The sequence below is a fragment of the Quercus lobata genome, chromosome 9 (genome assembly GCF_001633185.2).
Source record: "Quercus lobata isolate SW786 chromosome 9, ValleyOak3.0 Primary Assembly, whole genome shotgun sequence".
NCBI classification, from domain to species: Eukaryota; Viridiplantae; Streptophyta; class Magnoliopsida; order Fagales; family Fagaceae; genus Quercus; species Quercus lobata.
The window spans coordinates 28,835,838-28,854,538 of record NC_044912.1 but is presented as its reverse complement, the minus strand read 5'-3'; the positions used below and the strand labels follow the sequence as shown (position 1 = coordinate 28,854,538).

Below are 18,701 nucleotides of genomic sequence, written 5' to 3'. Positions count from 1 at the left end.
CTCATACTAGACTGGAAGAAACATTTGTAGGAAGGGCTCTAAGTGGACAGTGGGTTGCAATAGCCCACTAAGCTTCTGGAATGATAAGTGGTTGAACATTGGCACAATCAGGCCCTCATTGAAGGTCCTTTGAACCAAGGAGAGAGTGAGTTGTGCAATAAGGATGTGACAATGAATAATGGCTGGGATTTAGCTAACCTCTCCTTTGTCTTCCCTAATTACATTCTGAAGGCAGTGAGAGCCACCCCTCTTAGAAGATATGCTTTAAGGGAGGATCAAAGGAGCTGGATTTCCAGCTTAAATGGGGAGTTTGACCCAAGAAATGCGTACTTATTGGCAATTGATGAGAACCTAGAGGCACCAGATTTTCATGGCAAATGGATTTGGAAGCTCCAAACTTTGCCCAAGATTAAAATGTTTATTTGAAAATGCTTGCACATGAGCTTACCAATGAAAGCCATTTTGACACATCGTGGTATTGGCAGTTTGGGTGGTTGTGACAATTGCATAGAATTGGAGGAGAGTATTAATCATGTTCTGAGGGACTGCCCGACTGCAAAAAACTTTTGGGAGCTATCTAGCTGCCCTGATAGTCTCAAGCAATCTTTCTCGGATGACCTTGTGTCATGGATAAAAAAAAAAATGCCTTAGGATCCTTAAAGGCACTTGGCAAGGATTATGACTGGTGCAATTTCTTCCTGCTTGGTTTGTGGAACCTGTGGCTACAACGAAATAGAAGGGCCTTCAAAAAGCAACCCTTTAACCCAAATCTGATTCAGGTGGTGGAAATGCAAACATATGAGCTTATGTACTGTGTTTTGGAGCCTAACGTGGAGAAGAATAGGCAATTGAGGCAGTTCCAATGGTTGAAACTAGCTGAAGGTTGGCATAAACTAAATATCGATGGCTCGGTTGTCAGCGCTAGTGGGCTGTCAAGGTGTAGCGGTTTGCTTAGAGATAGCGCGGGACAGTGGGTTGTGGGTTTTGCAAAATCCATCAGTGTTAGCTCAAGTATCATCATGGAACTGTGGGCTTTGAGGGATGGGCTGGGGCTATGTTTAGAAAGGGGAATTTTTGCAGTGGAAATTAAACTTGATGCTTCCGCAACAATTTCCTTAGTTTCTAGCAATGTCAATACTAATGGAGACTTGTCTGGTCTTGTTGATGATTGTAGGGAATTGTTGTTGCGTCTGCCTCAAGTTAAATTATCACATTGCTTCAGGGAAGCAAATTTTTGTGCCGATGCCTTAGCTAAATTGGGGTCGGCTTCTGCTATTTTGTCTTTAGTTTTTGATTCCCCCCCCCCCCCTCCGCTATAGCTCAGTATCTGTATGATGATATGATGGGCGTATATTGCCCTAGACTTTGTACTAAAGTGGCTACTGGCGGTGTTTCTTAGTTAGTGTTATTATCGTTTACCAAAATAAATAAATAAATAAATGTAACGCGTATGTATTAGACACACTCACACAATTCACTTTTTGTCTTTTTCTTCTTTTTGCGTTTATCCATTTCTTACACTCTCATAATTTTTTTTTTTTTTATTTCCCCACCTTTTTTTCTCTCATCTGTTTTGGATCTTTTGGCTTGTGGACTTAAAATATATATATATATATATATAGAATTTTTAATTAAAAAAATGTATTACTTTTTGTTTCATTTAATAGAGATATAATTGTAAATTTATACCAATTTCATCTTCCATCTCTCCATTTTCCATCATCCAAACCAAACATATATGAAAGAAAATTAACTTTCTTCTATCTACACAATTTTCTATCCCTTCCCCATTTTCTATCCTCCCACTGTTCAACCTCTCCTACCAAATGGACCCCTATTAGAGGAGAGAAAAGAGCACTTGTATAATTACTCTATAATATAGTCTATAAGTATCTCCACCAATTAAGAGCACTTGTACAAATTAAGCAATTTATCAAATCAAGAATATCTCCATTAGTCCATTAATACTTCCCATTTCAACATCTAATTAACATAACAAGAATTCCGACTTTGACCTAATTAATGTACGGTGGACATATAATTCATATTTATATGTATTAATGTATATATTGATTTGCAATGATCACACTACTAGAAATAGAATAATATTTTATAAATGTTAAACTCTTGGAAGAAGGAACAAATAAAAGAGAGGGAGAGGGATTACTCCATACCTAATTATAAGCTTTTTTAATCCGCTTGTCGTCAAGATAAATTTTTGAGGCATGAGCAATCATGTGCCAATCCTCTCCGATTTCCGGTTGGCATCTTCTAATTAATTCAGGACATTCTGCAATTATGAAAGATCTTAGAGTTGGGAGACAAAGCTTCCCCTTTGATAGAGAAGACAATTTGGGGCAATTCTTAATTTTAAGTCGTCTAAGCGATTCGAGATTCACCAGCCACTCTGGCAATGCTGTCAAGTTAGGACAACTCTCAATATAAAGGATTTGTAAAGATTTTGTAGAGCGTTTAATCCAATCGGGAATAGCCACCAACTGTGGTAATCCAACAAAGGCTAATGCTCGAAGGCTCGTTGGGAAATCATCTTGATTGTCTTCCATTTCAATCAGATCAAGCTTTTCACAATTCTCAAAAAGCAAAGCCTCTAATGCGGTAAGGAATTTTAGGGTAGGAAGCAAAGAGTTTAGACCCCCACAATTGTCAATAAACAACACCCGAAGGCTTGTACAAACTTGCATCGTTTCAACTAAAGATTCTAGATTACCACAATTTGATAATCTCAAAAATCGTAGGGAATTAGGGCACCCAGGTAGAGAGTTCTTTTTGGTTGTCACCAAAAAAATTCTGAGTCTGATCAGGTATCTTATATCTTTTGGTAATTCTTCTAATTTTTCACATCCACAGAGAGCTAAAGTTTGCAAATTTTGAAGCTTGCAAATGGAGTTTGGGAGTTTCTGAATTCTACAATTGTTTCTCAAATCCAACAACCTTAAATGCTTCATGGTACCAATGGAGCTGGGTAACACCTCAAAACTTGAGTCACTTAACACTAGAACTCGTAGGTATCTAAATTTTGAGAGACATAAATCAACATAGGATTTAGTAGAAGGTCCAACTCCCTCCACCCCAGAAAGAATGGTTCGTAAACTCTTTGATTTTTGTAAACATTTTAAAACATTTTCATTCTGCCAAGTATTGTCAGTATATGACAAATGCCAAACCTTTTTAGAGATGTTTTGGATCTAACAATTAATAATTAAGCACTCACTTTGGGCTGATGATAGTGCTAGGTCATGTGCAAGATCATGTATTTTAAATTCTCACACATGACCAATATCAATATAATCTTCAAGGAAACATTTTGAATAGAGCTCATCTATATATTGGTTGCCAATATCTTCCGGCTCTTGATTTTCATTTGGTGATTGAAGAAACCCATTTGCCATCCAAAATGGAATTAAATCAAAAGTATTGAATTCATAATCTTTTGGAAAGAGTGAAAGAAAAGCAAAACATTGTTTCAAGTAAGATGGCATCTGATTGTAACTCAATTGCAAGATCGACAAAATATCCCCTTCTTTTCTGTTCAATTTCCACATTTCATTATCTCTTACAAATAGCCAATCACGTTCATCAAGCTTTGAATATAGTAGGCTTCCTAGCGATTTCACTGCCAAGGGAACCCCTTTGCATTTTTTCACAATCGCATCCCCAATTTCCACAAGGTTTGTGTGCTGCCTCTCTTTTCCTTCATCAAATGCCCATTTTATAAATAGGTACAGACACTCTTGATGTAAAAGACCTTCCAAGTTGTATGGGGACATGGTGCCCATCATGGAAGCAATTGTTGGGCTGCGTGTAGTCACAAGAATCTTACTTCCATTGGCACCCCCCATCAACAAATTTCTCAACTCAATCCATTTTCCCCTGTCCTCGTTCCATAAGTCATCCAAGACGAGCAAGAATTTCTTGCCATCCAAATTATTTCGAAGTAGCATTTGCAACTGCTCTTCATCCAAATCGCTACAATTTTCACTGGTTATTGATTTGATAATTTTTACCAGTAGTTGTTTTAAAAACGAATTCGTCAGACACGCACACCCAACACTTTAACTCAAAATGCTCTATCACTCTCTTTCATCATTAAACACCAGTTTAGCTAACGCAGTCTTGCCAAGACCTCCAATCCCAACTACAGGAACAACAGAGATGGATTGACCATCACTAGGATCCATTAGATGCTTCACAATTTTTTCTTTGTCTTGGTCTCTTCCTATCACATCTGAAGCCTGGACAAAGGAGTAACTCATCTCCTTTCCACGCACCACATGCCTATCATCCGACCGTGGAGAGAGATGAAACTTAGCCCTACCGGCTGCAACCTCATCTAAACGTGCTCTGATTTCTTTGACTTTGTGAGTCATCTTGGTTCGAAATACAAGTGGATTAGAGGAAGAAAAGAAACGGCTTACCTTCCTGGTGGTGCTCCCCTGCATTTCCACCACTTGCCTCCGCAGTGCTTCACACTCAAATTCATCAAGGACATCTTGAGCATCATAAAACACTTCTTTGAGCTGCCCAAGCCAGACGGTCAGCTCCTGGTTATGAACCTGCTGCTCTTCTGCATCCAACAACACAGCTTTGACGGTGGAGAGGGTTTTTTCAAATCTTCCCAGATCACTTTCAGCACCCCATATCAAGCGAGCTTCTTGGAAAGCCAGGGATCCCGATTTCTCCAGCACTTTTTGTGCTATGTTAAATACAAATGTCTCGGCTGCAGCCATCTTAGAGAGAGAGAGACTGCGATTCCACGTGGACAGCCGCAATGGTTCTCAGACCTCAGTCCACCCCGCCAAATAATTAATAGATGAGATAAATAAGTAATTTTATTTTGGTAATAAAGGATGCTTATATTCTTAAATCATGTATATATTATTTTATTGTAAAAAACATATATATAGTTGACTTGAACTTGACTTTCACCCTACAGACTTCAGAGGTCTTTCTGTTATCTTTATTTGTTTCCTGCTTGCATACTACGACACTAACGAAGCATTTTCGAAACTTTAACATGGCAAAGAAGCTTAGATTTATCCTCTTAGCCATACTCTTCCTCCTTATTACACTAGCCTATCCCTGCTGGAGTGAACCTATCACAAACATTACGTCCTTAGGGAAGTTTCCTTATGAAGTTCAACGCGTTAAGCTGCCAACATTTCATGATAACCGTTTGATTTCATCGGATGATTGTGAGCAAACCTATGGTGTTATGCCATGCACCAACGCTGTCCTAGGAAATGGCTTTCTAATTCTTGTATATGCTTATTGCATTTTCTGGGCTGCGAAGATTTTGACTGATGGAAGTGAGATTTTGCTTGAGATTCTTGGTCCGGGCATCATTGGTGGGCTCTCCTTGCCCATATTCAGCTCACTTCCTAATGCTATTATCATCCTTGGTAGGTCTGACTTGCTTTTATTCTTTGTTGGAATTATTTGAAACCAGCACTTTCTGCGTGCTACATTGCTTGTATGGGCATTATTGTCCTTCAATTCTTTAATTCTTCAAAGATTAAAGGTCAGAAAGGGCCAGGGGTGCGGTTCCAATTTCCAAACCATAAAGTCCATGTGTTAATGTCATTTCTAAGGTCTAACTGTAACATTATTATAATTCGATTTTTGTGAATGATTATAGATCCGTTTGTTCCTTAGCCAGAGACATTTTATCTTAACGTACTAATGTTCCTACAAGAGGCAAATTCCATCCATTTGGCAACAACCCGTTAAGAGATGGGTACCCACCCAGCAGTCACGGATTTTACCCGACCCATTAGAGGATTTGGGTATAGGGTATGGGTATTTCCTATACCAAATCTGGAAGATCGGGTAGGGGTACGTAGGGTAATACTTGTTAATTGCCTTGACTGAATTTGTTTAACATAGAAACAACTTGAGTCAAGTCACTTGGAAACTTCAGATTTATGGTTGTTTTCATGTTAAATCTTGTTATTTAAATCAATTTGTTGTTTCAAAAAGGTGAATTTAATCACTTACCACTATTAAGTACCTGTTATAGTGGTCTGCAGATACATTAATGCTAATGAACTTTCTTACGTTTTTTTAGCATCTGGACTATCTGAGACCAAGGAAACTGCTCAAAGTCAGCTCTCCATTGGAATGGGCTTGCTGGCTGGAACAGCTGTTAATCTTCTGACATTACTTTGGGGATCCTCTGTTTTATTTAGCAGGCATGACCTTAAGATTCTGCAGATTCAACAAATGCAAAACGCTTTAGCTTTAGTGGTATTTTCTCATACTTCACATAGCAAGGCTGTGTATGAATGTGTGTGGGCGTGCATGCAAGTTTTCTTTGAGGATATGCCAGCTTGTTTTCAATGAATTGAGAGAAAATGTTCAAGCATGTTTCCAATACCTGGCAATTAACTAAATTGATTATAGTAACCTAATATATAATCTTGTTAGTGTCTATTTTCAAGCTTCTCAACAGAATTTTCTAAAATGATCTAGTTCTATCATCTATGGCTTCTGCCAAAAGTTCTGCAGAGTAACCTGAGTCTTAGACTCCATTCACCAAGAACTTAGATGTACTATTTATGAGCTGAGACCTAATGTACCACCCCTAAAATTGTTAATCCCTATTCATCGAAATGTTAAACCATGAAATTCTCCAGACATAAATGTTTGCTTGAAATCTTAACATTAGCTCACTTGAAAGCAAGAACGATCGTATCCTAATAATCTGTTATGACTACGACCTCAAGCAACTAATCTGAAAATTTTTGAAATAATATAGTGAGTTACACAACCTAGTAAGTAGAAAGTCACACACCATTGAACAAGACAAAGAAGGTAACTAGGTAAGTCAATAAAATTTTGTAGAAATAATCAAATTGCAAGGAAGGAATTATAAATTATAAACTGTCATTTCAAAACAACCATAAATGATAGTAATGAAATCAATAACCTATGAGGTAAGCAGATCTCAAATGAGTATAAAAAAATAGAATAACTTATCAAGTGATTCAAGTAATGGAAATATGCATATATGCAGCGGAAAATTAACGGATCTACTTCATTCGCAATTGATAACATGTACTATGTAAGTTTCAGAATATAAGAACAGGAGAGTGTATCTTAGTGTGGTGAAATTCAAAACCAAAGATTGGAGGTTCTTGAGAACACCTTTAATCTTCACTCTAATTCCACTAATGCCCAAGAAATGTGGTTTCTCAATAAGTTTTTATGAGTTTGTTCAAAGGAGAATGAAAGAATGTACAACACTCACATACACCATTTTATGTATGTTCCAAAAAATCTGTATGTTTCTCCTCTTACAATTGATTATCTAATTGGCCTAGCCTTTTGGGCCTTTCCAATTGGGCTTTAGTATGTGGCTTAGAGTGAGACCAAAAGAGAACAAATAAGGCACTAGCTCCAATGGCCATTGGGCTTTTCTGTCAACTGATCTTGACAAGTCTAAAGTTACCATTAATTATATTTAATACCACTATATAAATATAATTGCACTCTAGGACTTATTAATAAATTATATTCTCAGACTTTATTGTACATGCAACCCTTTCATAAAATATTCGTAGTAATACAAAGTCATAAATGAAGACTGCCACTTTGTAGATTACTACATCTTAATCCTTGAGTACCCCGTTTAATCTTTTTAAGTTATTCATCATATATTTATGAAATCCAATTATATAAATATATACTTTAGTAATTTCTTACTAAAGTGGTTAGGTTTAACACTCTGAATAACCGTACCCATTAAACTTATCTCAAGGGAATATTTTATATCCCGTTAAGAGACTATGAATTCCATCTTGAGAATATATGTTCCATCAATACTAAATGTGGCTGCCCAACATACTGAGATTTTGACCGTTACTTTAGATCTCACTCCTTATATATTAAAGCAACCTACACTTCATGATTAAGTCCATTATTCTCTCAGGATTAAGAGTTCATATAAATAGAAGTCGTGAGATTTATTGTTCATTTGACAGTTGTTAGGAGAATAATAAATCTTACAGCGGTCTAGTTCAATATGTCTTAACTCTTAAAATATATCAACATATCAACTAGAAGTCTCCACTTCCATGATTAAAACAAATCAACTTAGTTGATATGTTATAATCTTCGCAGATGAAATGCCCAATTTCATCACCAACTATGAACTATAATTTTGAGTTTATAAAAAACTTGTGATTTATATCTTCTGTGACTTTTCACATAAATCACATACTATGTATCTCGTGGACTATATGATAATGTCCGAATATTTATGTTACCATTATTTCAGATAATAATAAAACAAATTTATTAATCACAATATTAAGTCATACATAATGTCATACTTAATATCATATAATAGGATTTAAGGGCACTAATCCTAACATCAAGTTCGTGTAGAGTTTACATATCAACACAATAAAACATAATAAGAATCATGTAAGTGTCATCTTTGTAATTGGCATATCCCTAGGCAAAATACATTTTACTTGTAATGGAATCTTAGGTTCTAATGCATTCAAGAAGATCATTTAGTGTTCAACAAGTGGTATTATTGGAGACATAAAGAATACTCAAGAACAATACAAGAAAAGCTAGAACTACATATCTCAACACTTGCTCAATACCTAGCTCGACACCTCTTGATCTATTGAAACATGGGAAATTTAAAATCCAAGGTTTGTTTTTGGCTCATGATGACTGGGCTTTCCTAAGTCATGCACTAGGGTTCCACAGCATATAAAAGCTATATTTTATAGCCACCATTATACACACAAAAAGACATACATAGATACACGTTTATAGGAGTTGTTGCGACTTTTTGTGCGCCTTAGGGTTTTGTACCAAGCTTCTTCCAAATCTTTAGGTGTGAATTGAAGAACTTTGTGTTGTTGTGATGTTAGTCACGTTCTAGGATCCGTGTAAAGGAGAAGTCTCTACAAAAAAACAAGTCCAATTGGTTATTGGAGTTGATACTAGTATAGGATAGTAAGTTCTACGGTAGGTAGTTATTTTGGGATAGTTCGGTTATGGTAAGATTCTTTATACTTGTAACCGCTTGATTTTTCATTAGTAGATTCTTCAATAGTGATGACTTGAACCGGGGAGGGGGGGGTTGTCTACAAAGATTTTTCTCATCGTGATCAAATCACCATGTCAAACTTAATTTCAATTGCATTCTTTTTAGTTTAGTGATTTGATTGTGCCACCACTTGATTTGCATGTAATTTGACTTATTAATCAATTTGGGTAATTAAATTAATTAACTAGGGTCAATCTATAACCCAACAAATTATATTCTAGATCTAATTCATAACACTATGTCTTTTGTCTTCTAGGATATTAAATATGTTAAAAAGAGCTCTTACAGACCTTAATAAGATACTGTTATTCCTCATTTAGGAAAATAACTATTATGGATCTTTTACTAAAAAATATCTATCCATCGTAACAAAAATACAACCTAATAATTGAACAGTTATTCCAAATCATTGACCATATTTAATATCTATATCAAATCCTACTTACAAAATGTTCCCTTAAAATTTTTTTTATAAAAAAAATGAAGTTATACAGACTTAATTGGCTTAAGATCGTCCCAATCACACAAAATCTCCAAATTTTCAAAACCTAGTCTATATTTTTGAGAAGTTTAGAGATGTTTGGAAAGACTTCTTACGTAAGGATGGATTTGATCAATTTTGGCACTAATCAATAAATCCATATTCACTCTTCTTTTCTTTGCGATCCTTGAGGAAGTGTCAACATCACTTTTAATGGGTCAAAATATTGATAGGATGTTATTAACCTAGATTTTTTTCTTTTCTTTAAGAGAGCCATTATAAATAAGAAAATATATTATTAACCCCACAGGGGTGGCTTTACCTTAAGGCCAGGGGTTCAAATGAAACCCCTGACCAGACCATAATATATATATATATATATATATATATATATATATATTTATATATATAATATTAAACCTCTTGACCATAAATTTTGTTTAAACTCAGCTAATATAAGTTTGAATATGATCATCTTAATGCTACTTTAATTTCACAATATTTTCATGATAATTTAACAATAAAGGTTAAGTGATAAATTGTAATTGGTTTTTATTAGGACTCACAACTACCATCACTTTTTTTTCCTATCTTTAACAACTTCCTACATAGGTTTTATTGTGAAAGTGTTATGTTAATAGCACTACTCTTAAAATATTTAATTTTATAAGAAAGAAAAAAAATGTTTCAAATTTTTTCTCATTCGTTAAAAAAAAAAAAAAAAAAAAAATTCCAAGACTTTGGCTTACTTTTCCATTGACAATAGAAAAAAGTTGTTTTTTCTTGCACTTTTTCCTCTTCATCAACAAAAAAATACCCATTGTTAAAACCAACAGGTCTGTATCTAAATCTATGATTCTTTTCTCATTCTCTCTATCTTTCTTTTTTCCTTCTATGTTTTCTTAGTTTTTCTCTCAATTTGATCAAGTAATTTGATAAATGCTCTATAGATTTTAAAATCCAAAAAGTCTTTTAGTGTTTGCTCCAATCTCAAGAAACTGACCACATGTAAGGTTAAGAAGTCATACACTTCAAAAGTTAAAACTTATATAAGTTACTATTCTCTAAGAGATTGACCACGTGTATTATTAGTTATTTGATTATATTTGTTTATGCATTCAATGGTTGTTTTCTTATCAATATTTATACTAAATTATATTTAGAATACTATTTTAGATTATTGTATAATGTATATAATATGGAAGTTGCACATGTAAAAAACATTTAATTTTTTTATTTTTTTTTATTTGCCCCCATGATAAATTTCTAGCTTCATCAGCTGACCCCCCTACAAAAAAATCCTGGAGCCACCACTGCCCCCTAAGAAATGTGTTCTTTACTATTTTACCTAATTGCTTAAATAATGCATAAAAGATGAGTTTATGGATCGAATGGTAAATAACATCAAATTGGCATGAAAATTGATATGTATGTTAAGAACATATAGAACATATAATCCAACAGTGAGATTTTCAAAATATGAATTCAATAACAAGTCATTGAGTGGTATAACATTGCTTAGAGTTACACCAAGTATAACTTAAATCCAACCCTTTGTATATAGTATTACAGTCTCTCTATCTCTCTACTAGTACTTGCATGAATTCTAGTTTGATTTACACCTCATTAGTCAAAACAACACAAGCACTCTTTTGGCCTCAGTAGACTAAAACCAAAGGTTCTATCTTTCCTTCCATTGATAACCCAAAGAAGATCACTATTGTATAAACTCGGCTACCAATTGACACCTAAGAATAACAAAATTATTTTTCAAATTTTCAAATTTTCAAAAACATTGAGGGTTTGTTTGGGTGGAATGTGATTTGAGTTAATTTGTGTTTTTAAGAGTTTTGAGTGTATTTATGTTTGTCAAAGGATGTGAGTGTTATTTGTGAGAATCTATTGATTTAGTTTGTAAGAATTAGTTACTTGATTGAAATCAATTCAATTTTATAGTGGGTTTTGGATGGTGTTTAAAATCTTAGGGTTTGGGTTAGTTTCGAACTGACCCATGTGTTATTAATTTTGTATTATTAACCGTGTTAGAATGGTCAAGTTGACCTCTCCACCTCCATTGACCATAACTAACAGAAATTGGTCACATGGTGTGTACGTAACCACTATAATAGTACTTGCAAAACACATAACCATTTTATGACAATTATAGTTATCAAAATTGAGATGGGGTCAATTTGGACAATTCTTAAATCTCAATTGTCCATATTACAAAATTGATATTACGTGATTAAAAACCTAGGGTTTTTTTTTTTTTTTTTTTTTTTTTTTTTTCTGGTCCTTAAACTCTGAAAAATCTAACTAGGTTCTGACAATGTTGGTAATCTAGCTTTTATTGCTCCCTAAGTTTTAGGCAAAACAAAACACTGCTCTATTGAAAGGACATCTCTAGAATTAGTATATGTACATAGCTAGTAAAACATTTGTTTGAAGTAAATCATCACACCTTGCTTAACACAGCCAATCATTACAGGAAAGTGGTGAAGTATAATCATGAAGGGAAAAAAATTCATAATGAAAATCATAGGTCCTTTGTCTTAAGAGTGCTATTTATCATGCTAAAGCAATGTTCTTTCCAATACTCATATGATGTTAATTAAACTCCCTACCACAATTTTCCTCTACCCCAAGAGTAATCTACAGACACTATTTTGTTATCAGTAGTTACCACAATTTTCCTATACTCCATGAGTTTTCTTGTTTCATCTTTTCAATGTAATCAGTAGTTACCAAAAAGAATGGAATGAGAAATATGTTTAAAGTTATCCGTAAGTATGATAAATATTTACATACAGTTTATCTATGAATTCTCTCGTGTTCACTAGTTTGTTATTTGTATGATACATGAACAAAACAATTACCTTCTGCTATTATATATGATATATAAATCTATTGTTAGGAATAAAATATTCCCAATCTAGTAAAATTTTGAACATGTCTTACAGATATGGCACAGAATTGGTGAAGATAAATATGTACATTTGGCTTAACTTGGTCCTTTAAACCGAAGGCTATGCCATGGTTTAGTTATCTTTTTTAAAGCGATTTAAAACTAAAGTTTACACTAAAAAAGTCAACTTTCATTTCTTCACTTTAATGGAACTATATATACTAAATATTAGTAACAAATTTGTTGCCAATGAGTATGCTTGTGGTATGGATGATATGTTTCACAATATAATGCATGTTTCTTCAATTTTGTAGGGTCAGTTGTCAAGACTGATATCCAAACCACCTATGCTGCAAGGATCATGGTTATATCTGTTATCCCAATCATGGTAGTCTTACTACCACAAGCGTTTAAAAAAACATCGCAGAGTCACTATACTTTATTGATTTCAGTCATTGTCTCATTTTCTTTATTGGTTTCCTATGGAGTCTATCAGGTAGTCGTTTAATTACTTGAATTTACCAGTGGTTCTTATTTGCTAGCTATTGAAGTATCTTTTATTAATCAATTGCCAAACTTTTTCATCCATTGTAGAATATGACGTAAACTTTTCCTGCTCCTTTTCTATACTAATGCCAGCATCTCCATTTGGAAACATTGATACTAATGCCAGCATCTCCATTTGGAAACATTGATGCAGATTTTTCAGCCTTGGATTCAGAAGAGAAAATTGGACTATGCAAATCAAAAGCATGAATTGTCAAATAAACATTCAAAAAGCAACGCAACACGAATATTTTATAAAGAAAATGGTGAACCAGACACAGCTGCCTTTATAAAGTTTGTTCTTTCCTCTACTCTTAAATCTCTTTATTTTTATTTTTATTTTTATATTGATCACCTTATTTATCTAGCACCTTGAGATATGTTAATGAATTTTCATGAACTTTACATATATAGTAGCGTACCAAAAGCGCAAAGAAATTAAGCATAAATCAGGAGGGAGTTATCATTAGAGCAAAAAGACCTAGACTCAAGAGCCCCACCTGGTGTCCCTTCTCTTGTCGGGCAGTGGAGGCCATTGTGCTACTCCCTAGAGACAATCATGTAAATCCTTGTTCATGCCTTTGTTGGAATCGGATAGGCACGATATAAGTCTAACCTTACACTGTGTTTGGATGGGTAGATTTTAGGAGGGATGGAAAATGTAAGAAGGAAAATGGAGTGGAAAACTGAGTTTTCCTCTGTTTGGAAATGAGAAGAAAATAGGGGGAGTGGAAAACCAGGGAGAAAATTTTCTCCTTGGGCCCACAAATTTTTTCCTCCCAAATCTGGAGGAAAAGCAAGGGGGAGAAAACTGCACTAAGGCAGTTTTACGGTAATGCCCTCCCAATGACCTGAACGTTCTCTTTCTTCTTCTTTTTTTTTTACGTGACCTGAAACGTTCTTTTTTTTTTTTTCAATGTGACCTGATCTAATTTTTAAATTATAATAATAAAAATAATAATATAAATTTATATATATGATGTGATAAATTTAATATTATGTAATAAGTACAAATAAATCTATTTCTTACATATTACATAACAAGGGTATAATAGTTAATTTATATAAATTACATTTTTCATCCTTCCATTTTTCTCTCCAACCAAACAAAAGAGTTTTCCACCCTCCCACTTTTTCAACCCTCCAACCAAACACACAAGAGGGAAAACTAAATATTTTCCATCCTCCTAACTTTCCACTCCTCCATCCAAATGGGCCCTTAGGGTACCTAGTTTTTAGATAATACCCTTGCCCCGATAAATGGTGACGGTTGTAAATCCAATTGACATTGTGGCAGGTGAGGTTCAAGCCCATCTTTTCATTGAAGGCATCTACGCTCCCTAAGATCCTAAACATATTGAGGGCACACTGAGTAGGGGAAAGCCTATGAGCTATACGGTAATCCCTAGTAACTCTACCCATAGGGATTCTCATCCCTCCTTCTATGAAGGCAATCATGGGGATCATAACTTCTCCTTCCTGCCTATCGGTGTGCCACCCTCCCTGTTTGCAGTAACTAATGGATACTCATGGTGGGATTTGGTATTGAGCTTTAAAGCTTTCTATATCCTTGGGGAAGTCTACTAAGTAGGCAAATCTACCCATTTAAGAGGGGAAAGGAACTGAATAGGTAGACGAAACGAAACTAAGTGGGTCGAGGAGAGAATAGACACTGAATAAAAAGGAAGACAGGAAGGACCAAAGTGAAGAAAGAAGGAAGAAATGATTGGGAACTACTTATGAGAGTGAAGAAATGCTCCTCAGACTAGCTCTTGAATTTTGAATGCGAAAAGTGAGATGGATAAAGTTTTTTAGTAGTATATATATATGAGAGAGAGAAGAGCAAGCGGGAAAACTCCCACTCGCATTCCCATAAAATCCCCAGCCATTCGATCCCCATCGTACCGTAGAACATAGGGAACATGGAGTCGTAGGAATTAATTGCAGTTGCGTTCCGAATGCCAAAGCATTAAAAGCGTGCTTCTAGGTAGTTGAAAAGACACCTACATAGACAGGAATGATGTAAGGGAAGAGCAGAATTAGGATTGGAGTATCAAAATCCCTTTCTTTTTTGGAGAGTAAAAGAAGGAAATTTTGAGGGGTTATTGTGGGGACAAAGGGCCCAGGAGTATATATTGGGTCATGGGCCTTGTCCGGGGACATTTAGTAGTTCGAGGATAGATAAACAATAGTGAAGACATAAGAATCTGATTTCCATGAGCAAGCAATGACTGAGAAGGTTGGGGAAGGTGGGCCGAAGAGAAATGCCTCCTCGGCTAAGCAAAACAGAGATCAAAAGGTGTGGTCTGCCATCTAGGGCAAAGTTTCGGGATATTCTATTGATAAGAGGACATATCATGAAAGCACAGGACAAAGGAAAGCTATGAAATATCTAAAAGAAAGCTGCCACCACCACATTAAATACTCTGCAGCTAACTCTCTGGTTGCATTAATATGGAAGTGATATCTGAACAATAATTTTCAGCCTTACAGCTACTCCCAAAGACTTCATGAAGGTGCCAATGAGACAAGGATCAACACCAGTGATCTAACCTACACGTGGAGGGTGGAGATGAAAGAAGGAAGATAGTATAAAAGAGAAAGAAGATCCTGAGGCAAAGGGATCGGAAAATAAAAGGAAAAACATTGTAGAAACAAGAACTAGACTTGTAATCAAATTCAAAAGCAGTATATATAAGAACTGTTCTCTGCGGATTACTCCCAAAAGACTTCATGAAGGTGCCAATGAGACAAGGATCAACACCAGTGATCTAACCTACACGTGGAGGGTGGAGATGAAAGAAGGAAGATAGTATAAAAGAGAAAGAAGATCCTGAGGGAAAGGGATCGGAAAATAAAAGGAAAAACATTGTAGAAACAAGAACTAGACTTGTAATCAAATTCAAAAGCAGTATATATAAGAACTGATCTCTTCGGATTGTGCCGATGATGATTTTCTTTAGATAAAACCTGTTTATCTTTGCTTTCAAGTGATCTAGACCGACCATAATTGTTATCCAATTCGTTAGAGCCTAGTTTTCTAACTCACTTTCTACAAATTCATTGTATTGGACTCTTTGGGCTAAAATCCTTTTGACTCTTGGGCTTGGGATTCAAATTAGGTTTCTACATAAACTAAGTTGAGACCTAATATAGCACCCCAAAATTTTCAAATCCCAATTCATCGAAAGATGAAACCATCTAGGTGGCATAATAAATCAATATCTTGAAACCTCAAGGAACTATAAAACATAAATGAGATCCGTTAATGGGTGCCTTTAGAGAAATTTGTTAATGGACCACTTTAAGAAATTTGTAATACCACACTCATATGAAATATAAAAAGCTATAAAAAAAAAGTCCGTTACTTTTTTCTTTTCGCATAAAAAGTTTCTAAAAATATTTCCTAAGAAATTTGAGAACATCACACTATATATCCTTGTTATGTTTTTGCATCTCTCTTTCTTGCTACTGTTGTGAAACTTACATAGATCATGTTAAGAAATTTATTGCTAATTATAAGCACCATGCAACTCTTGGGTACGTAGATATCGTTTTGTTATATAGATGATGATGCTAAAGTAAATTGTTCTTTGGTAATAGATGATGACTCTGGAAGATGACAAACCGGAGACTAGCACCAAACCTGCTGAGGCTGCAGCTGAAGATGCTGGGAAGAAGCCGATGCCTTGAGCTTAGGGTATCACGGCCACTTAATCAGTTTCTCTGTGTGCTTAATTGTCTTTAATTTCAATGTTTTCATGCAGCTGTGTATGGCACTTTGATAGTGCATGCATGTGAAATATGAATAGTTCTGATGTAATTGCTCCTGATATAGAAATTCATCTTAAAAAAAAAAGGCTGATATTTGATACACACGTATTAATGCACACAATTATATGCATATGCGAAATTTGCACTAAAATAGTGAAGTCATGATTTCAATACAAATCTTGTACATATAAATTTTACGTGTGTATAATTATGTGCAAGAGTACGTGTGTAACAATAATTACCCCCAAAAATAATTTTTGAAATAAAAATGTGTTACGCACTTATGCTACATACATATACCCATTTTTTCAAAGAAAAATTTACTTTTTTTTTTTTTCTCACAAATTTATTTTATTGGGATCCATCACAGCTAAAAAAAACATCATATTTGTGAAAAAGTCAGTGACACATTTAGTGTTTTTTTGGGTATCTCATAATATTCAGTTACTTATTTGCATAGTATTTATTAACAAATATAATTGTTGGTAATATTCATGTTAAATGTGTGTCAAAAGTTAAGTGTCAATTTGAGAACAACTCATCTACTTTTTTGTTAAAAGTATTGTGGATAAAAGTAAAAATTTAAATAAAATAAGTTGACTGTCTTCTTTTTTTTTTTTTTTTTTTTTTTTTGCGTGCTAAAATTACTGTAGAAAAAAAAATAGAGTGAGACTTAACATTTGCTTTTTATCATCACCAAAACACCAATCGATTTTTACTGTAAGTGGGGATTAAATTTCAAATTTCTTATTCAATCATCAGAAACTTTATCAGTTAAACTAACTAGAATTCACATTAGATGATGCAAGCTTGAAAATGTGTGAAAACACAAGAGCTTGTTTAGACCCCCAATTAAAAATTAAGGCTAGATTGCTTTTACTCTAACTTATCTAAGTGCGGAAATAAGAGTAAATGAAGTGCAATCAACCAATACTACTCTAGTGCATAAATATGAACAACAAACAATAAAAGTAAAGTACAAAAGTAAGGGAAGAGAGATTCAAACACAAGATAACACGGCGATGTGTTATTGAAGAGAAAACCGAAGAACTTGGCAAAAAACCTCTCTGCTGCCCTCCAAGTGGTAAATCGATCCACTAGACAATAAGTTGGGATACACAAATAGCAAGAGACCCTCCAAGCCTAATCTACCCAATGTACCTAAGCCCTCCAAGCTCTTACTCTAACAAGGATTTTCGGAACCGTGTCTTGTCTAGCTTTTCGGATCCCGCAATACGCCTGATTGCATCCGCCAAGCCTCACCGGCTTCTTTTAGCAAATCTCCAAAGCTTCCCAAACTCCAAAACACTCTTTACACTCTGAATAGGTGTGTGTTGTGTTTGGGTACAAATCTCCTCTCAAGGTATGACAATGGGAGAGGGAAGGAGAAGAGGTTAGAATGATTTCTCACTAACGATGAGTAGCTCTCTCTCTCTAAAAGATGGGTGTGTGTGTTGTCGAAACCTATCTAGGGTTTTTCTCTTTGAATGACCTTTTTTACATTTGTGGGTAATGAGAATATATATAGTATGGGTGAAGGATAAGAAAGTCACACTTAAAAATCCTCTAGGCAGAGAGTCTCATGGGTATTTCACGGGAAGGCCTTACTCGCGAAATACTCGCGAAATTGACAGCCTAGCATGACTCTTCAGTTTTAGTCATGTGCTTCTCACATGCCCTTTTCGCAGGAACCCTTCTCGCGAACTACGCGCGAGCTAGTCATGAAATGCACTGATCTTCATTTAAGCTTAAATCTTCACCAACTTAATACTAAACTCAATACAATAAAATCCTATAAAATACAAGGAACGAAATTAAAGCAATTAAACCCTCTTTTTGTCATGGAATAAAGCCAACATAAAATATAGTTGTAAATCACAACGTTACAGATGATAAAGATAAGATTG

General features: G+C 34.8%; 4 protein-coding genes across 4 annotated transcripts; 1 reads left to right on the top strand and 3 right to left on the bottom strand.

The window, feature by feature from the left end:
• Positions 1-2,174: 2,174 nt before the first annotated feature.
• On the bottom strand, positions 2,175-4,745 carry LOC115961532 (putative disease resistance protein RGA1). Its single transcript, XM_031080505.1, has one exon. It carries the CDS (start codon positions 2,964-2,966, stop codon positions 2,175-2,177), a length of 792 nt encoding a protein of 263 aa, XP_030936365.1. The 5' UTR covers positions 2,967-4,745.
• On the bottom strand, positions 3,285-3,962 carry LOC115961531 (putative disease resistance protein RGA4). The gene has a single exon (XM_031080504.1). It carries the CDS (start codon positions 3,960-3,962, stop codon positions 3,285-3,287), a length of 678 nt encoding a protein of 225 aa, XP_030936364.1.
• LOC115959404 (disease resistance protein RGA2-like) lies at positions 3,464-4,749 on the bottom strand. Its single transcript, XM_031077772.1, has one exon. It carries the CDS (start codon positions 4,746-4,748, stop codon positions 4,092-4,094), a length of 657 nt encoding a protein of 218 aa, XP_030933632.1. The 5' UTR covers position 4,749; the 3' UTR covers positions 3,464-4,091.
• Positions 4,750-5,035: 286 nt separating this feature from the next.
• LOC115961530 (sodium/calcium exchanger NCL1-like) lies at positions 5,036-16,713 on the top strand. The gene is made up of 3 exons (XM_031080502.1): positions 5,036-5,420; positions 6,086-6,264; positions 16,624-16,713. The coding sequence occupies exons 1-3, from the start codon at positions 5,036-5,038 to the stop codon at positions 16,711-16,713; spliced, it is 654 nt and encodes a 217-aa protein (XP_030936362.1).
• Positions 16,714-18,701: the final 1,988 nt, after the last annotated feature.